General features: G+C 43.4%; 1 protein-coding gene across 1 annotated transcript; it reads left to right on the top strand.

Moving 5' to 3' along the window:
* Positions 1-4,925: 4,925 nt before the first annotated feature.
* On the top strand, positions 4,926-12,382 carry LOC108800957 (up-regulator of cell proliferation-like). The gene is made up of 2 exons (XM_018572937.1): positions 4,926-5,220; positions 7,698-12,382. The coding sequence occupies exons 1-2, from the start codon at positions 4,926-4,928 to the stop codon at positions 12,380-12,382; spliced, it is 4,980 nt and encodes a 1,659-aa protein (XP_018428439.1).
* The last annotated feature ends 985 nt before the right edge of the window (positions 12,383-13,367 follow it).

Below are 13,367 nucleotides of genomic sequence, written 5' to 3'. Positions count from 1 at the left end.
GCCAGTAGCCCCATAGCTAAAATATAAAAGTTTCTCTGGTCCCCGGGGGAATGTATTGGTGCTGTAGCTAAAGCTAGCAGGAAGTAACACAGTAAACATATAAATGTCACCCTGTCACAGGCTGAGCGCTCTGCTTGTTATTGTTGTCTGGCCGGATGCCGCCCATGCCCCGGGCCAATGACTGAACTTTCAGTTTCGTTTCCCCGGATTGTTTTGTTTCCAGTGACTGAGCCGCCTAAAGCTTAGTTCTGTTCAGCTGCTCCGGAGATGTTTTGGGTGAAATAAAGAGCACAATACAGACAAAGAGTTATCTGGAATCATCTTTTCCTCGTTAGGATTGTGCAGTGCGATAGAAAACACAACGTGACAAAAGATCGCAACAAAATAACATGTTTCCTCTTCTCAGAAACAAAAGTAAAAAAAACAGGAGATCCTTCACCTTCCGCTGTCTGATATCTGAGTGACAATGAAAGTGACGGAGAGTTTTATTTCTTTTTATATAAAGAGTTTTCATTCTTTAGAATTCTTCACTGACAGGGTTATTCACTAACGAGCCGAAGGCAGCCGAGCGTATAACCCAGCCGAAGGGAAGTGAGCTGAACGCTGTTCCGCTATTCACTCCTAGCTCAGTGCGTCTAATTTCAGGCGTACATCGGCTAAAATCAGCCGTACGTCGGCTGCCTTCGGTCAGCCGAACATGCTCTGTATGTTCGGCTGAGCCGAAGTGCAGAAGGATTTCGGCTCAGGCGGTCCAACATCTGGATCGGCTTAGCCGTATTCTCATAGGGGGCGAACGGTAGTGAGTGAATAGCCGAATGTTGCTGAGCGGTATTCAGCTTGGCTATTCGGCTCGGTACCTCCGTGGTACCGAGCAGAATAGAAAATAAGTGAAAAGAGTGAAAAAAATGATCAAAAATAAGAAAATTAAAAATAAAATTAAAATATTTTTAAGAAAAAAAAAAAAAAAAACAAGAACAATTGGGCGGATCTAGTGGTGACAGCTAGCTCCGCCTAACTGTTTGATATTGGCTGACACCAGCCAGAGTCCTCTAGCAGGTACTGACCAATGAATAACAATTGGGCGGAGTCGGCTGTGATGTCACAGTTGTTATTGTTTAATGACAGTTCAGCATCCCCAGGTCATTTGGGGACGCTGATCTGTCATTACAACTAGGCGGAGCCAGCCGTGAGATCACGGCTGGCTCCACCCAGCTGTCATTTGCGTGGAGATAGGTCGGCGTTGGCCGACCCTTCTCCATGTTTTGGCTGTCACTTCAGCTCAGTCGAGCCGAAGCATATGGGTTTGGCTCGGCTGCTGTATAGCGAATAGCCCGTACAGCAGCTCTTCGGTTCTGACGGCCGAAGAGAGCCGAAGGAGCAGCCGAAGCTACAGATGGATCCTTCGGCTCCATAGTGAATAGCCCCCTTAATGTTTCATTTTGCTGCCGGATAGTTTTCCTGTTTTCTGCACATGCAACGATGCACATTAAGGAAGCTGGACATCCACGGAGGACCACCCAACCCCCGAAATCATGTATTGTCTGAATGCGGAGAACCTATGGAATAAAAACATCTCCATCCTGATCCTGATGTCCCACAATATTGCGCGGATGAATTCATTTCAATGGCACCACAAACACGTCTCCCACCCTTGATCACCCGCACCGCAACGCGTGGTACCGCAATGCCTGCGTTCCAGAGCGTTGCAATTGCAAAAAATAGTGCACAATAGTGCATAACACATTATTAAAGGTATTTTTTTTTAATTCAAGCAGTGTAAGGGAGCTGGTGTCAGCCTCTTGTAGTCCCTGTACAGCAGAGCCCTGAAGGGGGGGACACACACACATCACATAGAGGCCACTCAGTTCATGTCCTGACAAGAAACATGCTAATAGGAGAGGAGAGCAGAGTGAAGGAGAGATGACCCCATGGATGTGCTGCTTCTCCTTTCACTGTCCAGTCAGAGGCTAGGGGTGGGTCTAGGATGACCTGAGCTCAGAGGAAGTGGGTTGAATGATGCTGGGCACCAGACTGAGGACATCTAGTGGCAGAACAAATTACTGCAAGGGCAATTTCTGGATTGTAGATGCATATTGCATTAACAGGTGACATTTTATTTGCTTGTCCATTTATTAATATACTTCTTTTAGTAAAGTAGAGGAAGAGTGGTACCCTGGCCTGTTCCTGTCCGTGTTTTGATTGCAGATTTTCCTTCACTTCCTGTTTGGGAAAACTGATTTCACTGATTTTGGGACACAAAGAGAAGTAAAATCTCAGTAACGGAGTCCTGGAAAGCAGTGAAATCCGGCCGGGGGTTCCAATCCTTCCCCACTCCATCCAAAACTAGAAAAGATGTTTTTGCCTTGACAGACACTTCAGTTGAATAATAAAAGGTTACATTGTAGGAATAGGATGAATAAGACGTAGAAATTCATTTCCCTGTACAGTGGACGGAGCTGGGCGTGTTTATCTCCACTAGAAGGAGCCGGGATCTGATCCCATCGCTGAGCAAACAAATTACCTTGGCTAAGCAATCATTGGTTCCCTGGCCAGGTTTCTAGTTTCATTTCTCAGGAATCGCTCGGCATTTCCTCTTTTCATTGTCTCTATAAATTATCAGAGAACGTCGCTGAATGACACCACACGGAGATCTCCGCTCAGCATAACAGGACCATGGCTGGAAGGTCAGTACAGAACTTACACCCTACACACAATTCCTTCTTCTCCTCCATTAGATTCCACAGATCACATGTTCCATGTATCATTGTACATTCATCGTATATATTAATCTGATTTCATATTTCCTTCTGTGAGATGATGTCACTATGTCAAGTAGTTGTAGTGTTATGTCGTTATGAAATGCGGTTTCTTATAAGAATAACTTTACTGTTGACTAGTTAATATAATATAATATTCTGTAGCAGCCCTGCAGGTTTCATTTACAGTATTCAGACTGCAGAGAGATCATTTCCAATCAGCATGTAACTTCATGACACTTGTTTTTGTTTTGTTTTTTTACATGGGGTCCCTCCTAAATATTCCTACCAGACTTTAAGGGTCTGGTATGACTTTCAGGGGGAACCCCACGCTTTTTAAAAAAAAAAATGGTCCCTCCTAACATTCCTACCAGGCCTAAAGGGTTTGGTATAGTTTGGGAAGGGGAACCGCACGCTTCAAAAAAAAAAAAAATGTTTTTTTATTTTTCTTCAGAAATGTCAGTTTTTCTGCAGCAGGCTCTATACATCGTACAGATCCCCCACTTTACAGGCAGGTTAACGGGACCCCCCAGGCACCATATTTGAAGGAATGTTTCATTTTATTGTTTTACTTTAAGCAATGTTAAAATCACTGCTCCTTTAAAAACTGTTTTTTTAATTGATTCCTGTCCCCCCAGGGCAATACCCGGGCCCCCATACATGTCCCCCCAGGGCAATACCCGGATCCCCATACATGTCCCCCAGGGCAATACCCGGATCCCCATACATGTCTCCCTGGGCAATACCCAGATCCCAATACATGTCCCCCAGGGCAGTACCCGGATCCCCATGCATGCCCCCCAGGGCAGTACCCAGATCCCCATACATGTCCCCCCAGGGCAATACCCAGACCCCCATACATGTCTCCCTGGGCAATACCCAGATCCCAATACATGTCCCCCAGGGCAGTACCCAGATCCCCATGCATGTCCCCCAGGGCAGTACCCAGATCCCCATACATGTCTCCCTGAGCAATACCCAGATCCCAATACATGTCCCCCAGGGCAGTACCCAGATATCCATACATGTCTCCCAGGGCAGTACCCGGATATCCATACATGTCTCCCAGGGCAGTACCCGGATATCCATACATGTCCCCCAGGGCAGTACCCGGATATCCATACATGTCTCCCAGGGCAGTACCCGGATATCCATACATGTTCCCCAGGGCAGTATCCAGATCCTCATACATGTTCCCCAGGGCAGTATCCAGATCCTCATACATGTTCCCCAGGGCAGTACCCAGACCCCCATACATGTCCCCAAGGGCAGTACCCGGACACCTTCCAGGGCCAATAACTTCCATTTAAGCCCTCTTAAAGGGGACAATTGTTTTTGAAAGTTCTACCCCCCATAGACTTTCATTGAGTTCAAATTAAAATTCAAACTTCTTGGACGCTCTAAAGTTCGAATTCGAACCAAACTCGGGCCTGTTTGGCCCATCACTACCCATTACTATATAACCTCCGATCACTATATACCTTCTGATCACTGATCTGATTTTTTCAGATAGTGGAGGAGGAAGCTGTGCTGCATCAGTGATATGTATATGAGGTGACAGTGTGTGTCTGGCCAGATAGTGGAGGAGGAAGCTGTGCTGCATCAGTGATCTGTATATGAGGTGACATTGTGTGTCTGGCCAGATAGTGGAGGAGGAAGCAGTGCTGGATCAGTAATCTGTATATAAGGTGACAGTGTGTGTCTGGCCAGATAGTGGAGGAGGAAGCAGTGCTGGATCAGTAATCTGTATGTAAGGTGACAGTGTGTTTCTTGTCAGATGGTGGAGGAGGAAGCAGTGCTGGATCAGTAAGCTAAAATATGGTGACGATGTCTGCCTTGTCTTATGTTGGTGATGGAGTAATTGATAGAACAATGCTCTCTGTATAAGATGCCATTGTATCTATAGTTATATATTGGATAAAGAAGCAGCATTGTGGAGGATGAAGACATCAGTGGTGTGGACATTTCAGGTTACATATTGTAATTATATAGTTATTCAGGCTGAAAAAAAAGAACCATCGAGTTCATCCAAGAAACCCAAAATATTGTCTAATACTACTTTCTATGAATATTATATTATCCACCATTTCCTGGACATGGTACAATTACAGCTACACATGATTGTGGTTTATATTTGTGTTCTTTATATTTACTTACAGAGCTCCCAACATGTCGTCTCCGGAGGAAGTGTCACAGACTATAGGACGGCTGAGGAAGAGATTTGTAGAGATATTCGAGGAGGATGTGGATGGCTTGTGTGATGAGCTGGACTTCCTCCATCTCTTATCTCTGGAGGAATACGTTGATCTCCAGTATGTTGAGGATCCCAGAATGAGAACTGAGAAGATGATAGACATTATACTCCAGAAGGGAGAGATGGCTTCTAAGAAATTCCTGGATCATTTCTATAATATGATTCTCAGGTTCCCGGCGTTGTCTAGTTTACCTCAGCATCTTCTACATGGTGAGTATATTCCTGTAGCACATTGACTGTCACCACTCGACTCAATAATGATAAACATTTCACTAACGTTTTACATCTGATTTTTTTTTTAAACTATCCCACTCCGGGGCTCCTAAAGATCTCCCCTCACTTCCTGTCCCGCTGAAAACATTTTACCAGATAGGAAGTGAGGAAACTCTCAAACTACGAAGCAGACAGAAACAATCATTCTTTTCTTTAGTAGGGTAGGAGAAGGTTACATTTCAGCCATCCTGCTGAGTCAGCTGACATTTGACCAGTGTGTGGCCCGGTTGGCACCTCACCATTCTACAAAAATCATCTTTTTAGTAGACTTTTGTTGATGGAGCCAGTCCGCAAATGACCATCGTTTCTTTAATGGTCCGCCATATTTGGTTAATGGGGGTCTGTGTTGTTTGGGTCGCACACGGATGGGGAGAGGTGCCACTTGAGAATATTTTATGCATATCTCAATCAATCAATCAATCAATCAACATCTCATCACTTTGAGGATCACTGGATGCACTGATAGACTCTCTTTCTTCAAATAGATTGTTGCTAATTGAGTGACTCGCCCTTTGCACTTTAAGGATTGTGTATGAACTTTTCTTTTGGATTAATTTCTTGAGTCGTATTGTGATTGTAGGCCTGTTTCGGGGGGGGAGGAGGTCATATGAGATGACCCTCTCCCCAATCAGCTACCGCTGCATACATGTTAGTAACATGGAGATCCTGAGCCTCCGCTAAATGGGAACCTGGAATCAGAGAATAACTTTAACCATAGTGCCTCCACCCAGCTGAGCCTTGTGTTCTACAAGGGGACCCCCAGTTGAGACTAACTTTGTTCCAGGTACATTATTCATAGAAGTAGTCCTTGTAGCGTTCTACATCTGATTTTTTTAAAAACTATCCCACTCTTTTTTGTTACCTTTTAACTTACACTCTAGTGTAGTCTCCACAAAATCACATAGAGATTTAACTTAGGAAGTTCCGGCAGTATGGGCATCATAAGGGATCAACTTTGGTAAAGTTCTCCTCAGGTTGGTGGTCCCTGGTGAAACACCCCTTTGCATTGATGATCATTGGAGACGTACCCCTTATTTTGGTGCTCAGCAGTGAAGTTCGCCTCTAGTGTTCAGAGGAGAAATGCCCCCTTACATTAATGGCCAGTAGAGAAGTGCCCCCCTTACATTTGTGGTCAGTAAAGAAGTGCCCTCCTTATACTGGTGGCCAGTTGAGAAGTGCTCCTTGATGTTGGTGCCCAGTGGTGAAGTTCCCCACTGCATTTGTGCTCCAAGGAAAAGTGATCCCTTACATTGGCTGTCAGTGATAAAATGCCCTCTTGCATTTGTGTACAGTGGAGAAGCAGTGGCGTAACAACCGGGGGGGCAGCTGGGGCGCAGGCCCCGGGCGAAAAGTGAAGGGGGGGCGCCGGCCGAAAATTGCACTTTCGGCTAAATGCTGAAAGTGACATTTTCCTGCCGTTTAGTCGGCGCGGCCGTGATTCCTTTCATGCCCGCTGGGCGCTGCTCTGTGTCCCAGCGGGGAAGAGAGAAAGTGACAGCCGGCCGAGCGATGCAGGACGAGAGCGCTGTGAGCGGCCGGTGTCTTTCCTCCAACACCGCTCGGCCGCCTATCACAGTGCGGCAAAGCGGTGTGGGGGCGGAGACAGCCAGCGCTGTCACAGGAGGCTGGGCTCTCCTCTCGCAGCCTCCTATGACAGCGTGTCAGAGAGGAGAGCGGGTACAAGCACTCAGCGATCAGTGATCGCTGAGTGCTTGTACATAATTGAGGACCTGGTATGTATATCAAATTTTTTTTCTGCCCCGGGCGCCCATAACTCTGGTTACGCCACTGTGGAGAAGTACCTCTTTATGTTGGTGCCCAGTGGTAAAGTTCTCCATTTCATTGGTGCTCAGTGTAGAAGTGCTCAATTCCATGGTTACTATGGTGGGAGATCGCTCTGCCCTGGGTATCCCTAGACCAAGGATATGCGCTCTAGGAAGAAGAGTTACTTGTGTAGACTTACAGGAAGGAGAGACCTAATTAAGTTAAATAGCAGAACCAAAGTCAGTAGTGCATTTATTTGGCAGACCTCTGTTTCCATCTTTTTGCTAATCTATACATTGTATGTTAGTACAAAAATTATGAGAGCTGCCATTGTTTATTTATTCTGAAGGTGCAAGCTCCAGGGCTGTCATCATCCTTCATTTTCATGCAAACATATGCCTATGCTGTGTTGGTGATCCAGTAATGATAAAAGAGTAGGGAGGACAGACTGGGAATTGACAGCTTTATTAAAAAGTCAGCACAGGGAATTCCCAGTTATCTATCGTGCATTTGGTTTCCTTAAAGAGTAAGAACATAAATATGAACATCTTTTAGGTCTTCTTAGTGATCGTTTTAGAAATGGTGATTTCAAAAGCACGCCATTTTATAAAACAGGTTTGTTAAAATTTGTATTTCTTTTCTACCTACAGGCAAGAAAAACCCTTTCCAGGAACTTGTGGGACAGCTAGATATGAAAAATCACTTGACTTCAAAGGTGGCTTTGAGTGATATTCTGAGCATTGGGTCAGAGAGCCTGAGAGACGATCAGCCTCACAATTTAATAGATATTCCGTTGTACTTCTTGAGGAACCTCATGGCTTTGAAAAGGATCTCCCGAAATACCCAACTCAAGAAAAAATCATCTACTCCAGTCAATATTGACGTGTTTAATATGTTCGAAGCTGAAGATGACACATCAAGCACAATTCACCCCCTGGATGTCCTGTGTGTTCTCTTCCATTGTTCAGACAGTTTTCTGCAACAAGAGATTGTAACCAAATTGTCCATGTGTCAGTATGCTGTTCCTCTACTGCTCCCCCCAGTTGGTGACGGGTCACACTGCACCTTCATGTTGTGGGCAATAAGAGACATTGTGAAGAAGTGGAGACCTCAGTCACTAGCAGACAGTAAAGGATTCAGAGAAGAAAACGTTGCTAATATTCTAATGCCGATCTTCTCTTTTGTCAGATTAGGGAAAAGTAAATTGTCCAAATCTAAAATCCTGAACCAGATTCTAAATCCAGCTCAGCAACAGCACAATTTCTTTATCCACCATGATATGGATGGCGGAAACGTCAAAAGGAAAATATCTGATGGACTGGTGGAAATGTCTTGGTACTTTCCATGTGGGAATTCTGATGTTTACCCGGAGCCCATCGCAGTGACCAACCTACGAGGAGACCTGGAGGACAACTTGGACCAGTTCACGTTTCTGACTCGAATCTCATCAGCTGTATTTATATTCATTGAGAGTATTTCTGAGAGGCAATTCAAACTGTTATCATCCTTGAAACACACTGATACCCAGTATTACTTCATCATTACACCAGGGTCAGGCAAAAAAATTAACTCAAAAATGCAAACATTTTTAAAGCATCTAATGGAAACATTACATGTTAGCGCAGATCAAATTATAGGTAAAAGAAACAATTCAAATGATGCTGAATTTGTGGAAAAGATCCAGGACCTCATTGGAAGCTTATTAGGAAAAGAGCCCCCAAGACTGGCACTAGAGAGTATGAAATTACAAACACATGGGCTCCAGATTGATGTAGATGAGAACTTTGCTGAGTGTCAGAAAGCAAGAGCATGTGCATGTAATATTACCTCAATGATCAAAGACGTGAACGTGTTTAAAAAAGAAATGCTGAAACTGCAGGGGAATCTGTGGAAAGAACTGTCCAAAGTAGAGAAAGAACTTTGTAGAATGACAAACCAAGGGGAAATGGGTACAGAAGAATATCAGTCTCATTTAAAAGAGCAACGCATTGCACTGCACAAGGAACAAAACCAGCATGATTTGACTGATGCTATGATGTTGTTTATATCTGCAATCACTAATCTATCTCAGGTAGAGAAACAATATTTCCTGAAGTGGATGAAATTAGAACTTGATTTAATTGCTAGGAGGAATATGTCTTCTTTACAGGTGGAATACAAAGAAAGAAGTAGATCAGATAATCCAGAGGAACTCAAGCAGGTAGACCAAAAAATCTCGGACAGTTCTTTAGGAATTGAACACTTCCTGCGTGAGTTAGGACAGTTCTATGAGGCTGAATGTTCTATGCTTAAAGAAAACAATATTGCAGCAGATAGAGCCCAGTTTACAGGACTTCCAGGGATTGCTGCTGATCTTCTCTTGGATGGATTTCCATTGGAGCTTATCGATGGAGATGCCTCCAACATCCCAATAAAATGGGTAACTGATGTCCTCACTGAGCTGGATACCAAGACAGGAGGAAAAAGTAAAATAAGGGTAATAACTGTGCTGGGAGTGCAGAGTACGGGGAAATCCACCCTTCTGAACACCATGTTTGGTCTTCAGTTCCCAGTGGCCAGTGGAAGATGCACAAGAGGAGCCTTCATGACTCTTCTTAATGTGAAAGAGAACTTCCAGGAGGAACTGGGCTGTCACTTTATCCTGGTGATTGACACAGAAGGGTTGAAAGCTCCAGAGTTGGCCTCTTTGGAGGACAGCTATGAACATGACAATGAACTGGCCACACTAGTGGTCGGGTTGAGTGATATCACCATAATCAATATGGCCATGGAGAACACAACAGAAATGAAGGATATTTTACAGATTGTGGTTCATGCTTTTCTTCGGATGAAAGAAATTGGGAAGAAACCCAACTGTCAGTTTGTACATCAGAATGTGAGTGATGTGTCCGCTCATGAAAAGAATATGAGAGACAGGAGAAAACTTCTGGAACAGCTGGATGAAATGACCAAAGCAGCTGCAAAAATGGAGAAGAAGGCTGGAATCACCTCCTTCAATGATGTGTTGGACTATGATCTGGATACACACAGCTGGTACATTCCTGGACTCTGGCAGGGGGTCCCACCAATGGCTCCAGTGAACTCTGGTTACAGTGAAAATGTCAATAAGCTAAAGCAGCATTTGATTGAATTCATGAAATCCCAGAATGCATCTTGCAAGATTGGTGAATTTATCACATGGATAGAAAGTTTGTGGAGAGCAGTGAAACACGAAAAGTTCATCTTCAGTTTTCGGAACAGTCTGGTAGCTGATGCTTATAATAAATTGTCTATGCAGTTTTCTCAGTGGGAATGGGAATTTTCCAAAAAAGTCTACAACTTTGTCATCAGGACAGAAAATAATATAAGAAACCAGTCAGCTGAGAATATGGACACGGAAACCTATGAAGAGTACATGAGAGAACTTCAATTTCTGGTGTCTGAGGAGGAAAACAACATTTTGGATTTGTTGGAGCAATATTATGAGAGTAAGTCTGAAAACGTTCATCTTATAGAACGATATCGGGAAGATTTCAGAATGAGCGTACATTCCCTAAGAAAAGATCAGGAAAGAAAGGCTCAGACTAAATGTAGTGAGGCCATTTCTATCCAGAAAGGGAAGTTTGAGATCCAGGAAATCCAGAATCAATATCAGAAGATAATCGAAGAGAAAATCAGCAACCTCCTGAAAAACAGTGGAATTAAGAATTCTAAACTAAAGGATGAGAAATTGCTACAGGAATTTGAGTCCTTGTGGGAGAAAACTCTGACAGAGTTACAGATAAAGAAATTAGTTACACGTGATGTTGACCAAGCAATTTTACAGCAACTGAGACAGGACCTGAACACTAAAGGGTCTGAGGTGAATAAAAAATTAATAAACATAAAAAATCTAACAAGCCACGGAAAGCGTAGTTTTAAAATGAACGAAAAGTATATTGATTATTCTTTCTGGTGTCGTTTCAAGAACATAATTGGCCTACAAAGTGAAACATATGAAAAGGTAGAGAAATTTGCTGTCTCAGTAATAGATAAATGTAAAATGTATGTGAAAGAAAAAGCTGACACTTCAGAGGATTATGACAAAACTCACTGCCAGGATTTACTGCACATGATTAATGGACAACTGAAAAGCAGCAATCTGCCATTTTCTGTAGAATTTGAGCTAGATATCAAACTTATGATTCTTGGAAATGCTGCCCAAAACTTTCAAAAGATGCACGACACATTTATCAAAAATAATGACCCACGAGCCTCCCTGGAGAGCCTGAAACCTCACTATTTATCAACATTTCTCAGCGTATTTCAAGAGAAAGATGTAAGTCAGAGCAGAGCCAGACAATTCTGTGAACGTTGTCTCAAACCAGCAATTACTGACTATGTCTTCAGACATCTCGGAGAAAAGATAGTGGATGACATTTTAAAAAGCTCCGAAAATATCATCTTCAGCAGCAGAAGCTTTTTTCAGTGTAACATGCTAGAAATATTATTGGAAGAAATGTCATTTAAAAAATACGTAGAATACATTCACTCATATGAGAAATTTTCAGAATCATGGATAATAAGTTACATTTGTAACAAATACAAGAGCTCAACAACTGTGGAAATAATATGCAAAAATATTCTGTCCTTCATAATGGGGGAAATTCACACTGTACTTAAAGACAAAGCATGTTTGCAAAGTCCTGATGTATCATCATTTTTAGAAAATGTCTGTGAAATGTTACAAAATGAACTGGTAATATCACAGAAGGAGATGAAGGTGATCATTTTCCATAACACGGCTACGGTGGAGCAGTTTTCAACTGACGTTCAACACTTCCTCAAAGAGACAGAGCAACAAATGATAACAGAACTGGGATTTTTGGATATTGAGTCTGTGCTTTCCAGAGTTACACTGAAGCCTCATTATGAACTGGTCAGGAAGGTGGTTGGATGTGGCAAGCAGTGTCCATTCTGTAAAGTACCCTGTGAGGCCGGAGGTGGTGACCATAGGGAGCACTTTTCATCCATCCACAGATCCTCAGGATTGGGAGAGTGGAGAAAAGTGAATTCTAGGATTTTGATCACTGACATCTGTTCCACTCTTGTTGTTTCTGACAGACACTTTAGATGTTCTCACACAATGGGGGAATATCATCCATACAAAGAGTACCGTACTTATTTTCCAAATTGGGCCATTCAGCCTGACCCCAGCATTGAGTCCTCAGACTACTGGAAACACATCTTTGTGCAGTTTAACCAGCAATTTGCAGAAGAGTACGATGCAAGACCAGCCAAACTTCCGCAAGACTGGAAGAAAATCACCAAAGATCAAGCTCTTAACAGTCTAAAGAAAGTGTTCAATGTGAGCTAGCCTCATATCTTTTCCAAATATCCGTCACTAACCCGGGAATTTAATGGAAAATAATAGAAACACTATTAAATTTACTATTTAATTAGAAGGTTTTTATATGTGCAAATAATGTAACTGGTTGGGAGGGGAAGAGAATTATTAAAGGAATTTTGTCCCAAGTGTAGAGACCTGAATACAAGGATGCCAGCAGCACACCAGTGAAATGAGTCCATTTAATGACAAAAAAATGCCATCCAAATGCAATTGCATTGTTCTGTCATTAAATGGACTAATTTCACTTAACTATTGGAGTGCTGGTGACATCCTTGAATTCAGTTTATACTTCACGGTGCCATCCGTGGTCACTACAAGCACCCACCTGGACTCCACAGGTTAAACTACAAACCGGTAAGGAGTGCAGCGAGACACATTTGTACTTTACTGTAGTGTAGAGACCTGTCTCAGGAGTGTATTGGATTCTGCAATGGTGGCAGCCACCCAACATCTGAGCTTCAGCTAATCTCATTTCAGTTCAGTTAAACTGGACCCGTTTATATTCAATTTGAGGGCTATCCTACCCTGCAGCTAGTACTCAACTCTTTTATCAGTTGTGTTTGAGGCCAACATTTTGTCTAATTTTTTTAAAACATTGTTGTTGCGCTCAGGGCCGGATTTACTCTCTCTGCTGCCCCAAGGCCAGGTTACTCAATGGGCACCCTACCTGCCCTCCCCCCCTCCCCCCCCATGGAGAATGGCAGTCCTGCCAGTGATCTCAGCGAAATTGCTGAGATCACTTGTACAAAACAAGCGGCTGCTTGCCCAAAGCAGGGCTATATGTAGAAAACAACTACCCGCCCTGCGCCCGGAACTGCATGTCCTGGGCATTGGGAGACAGGAATTCCACACCTCTGCTGCCCCTCTACTACCTCCTGCCCCAAGGCCGGGCCTTGGTTGGCCTTGTGGGAAATCCAGCCCTGGTTGTGCTATGTCAAGGGGTTAGGTTATT

Source organism: Nanorana parkeri, unplaced genomic scaffold (assembly GCF_000935625.1).
Source record: "Nanorana parkeri isolate BGI_ZX_2015 unplaced genomic scaffold, ASM93562v1 scaffold2179, whole genome shotgun sequence".
Taxonomy (NCBI): domain Eukaryota; kingdom Metazoa; phylum Chordata; class Amphibia; order Anura; family Dicroglossidae; genus Nanorana; species Nanorana parkeri.
This window is presented reverse-complemented; position numbering and strand designations above follow the sequence as displayed.

Bases quoted from the DNA above. Each gene is read 5' to 3' on its own strand.
- LOC108800957 (XM_018572937.1), top strand. From the start codon at position 4,926: ATGTCGTCTCCGGAGGAAGTGTCACAGACTATAGGACGGCTGAGGAAG. The intron at 5,221-7,697 runs GTGAGTATATTC...TTCTACCTACAG, and splicing joins ACCTCAGCATCTTCTACATG to GCAAGAAAAACCCTTTCCAG.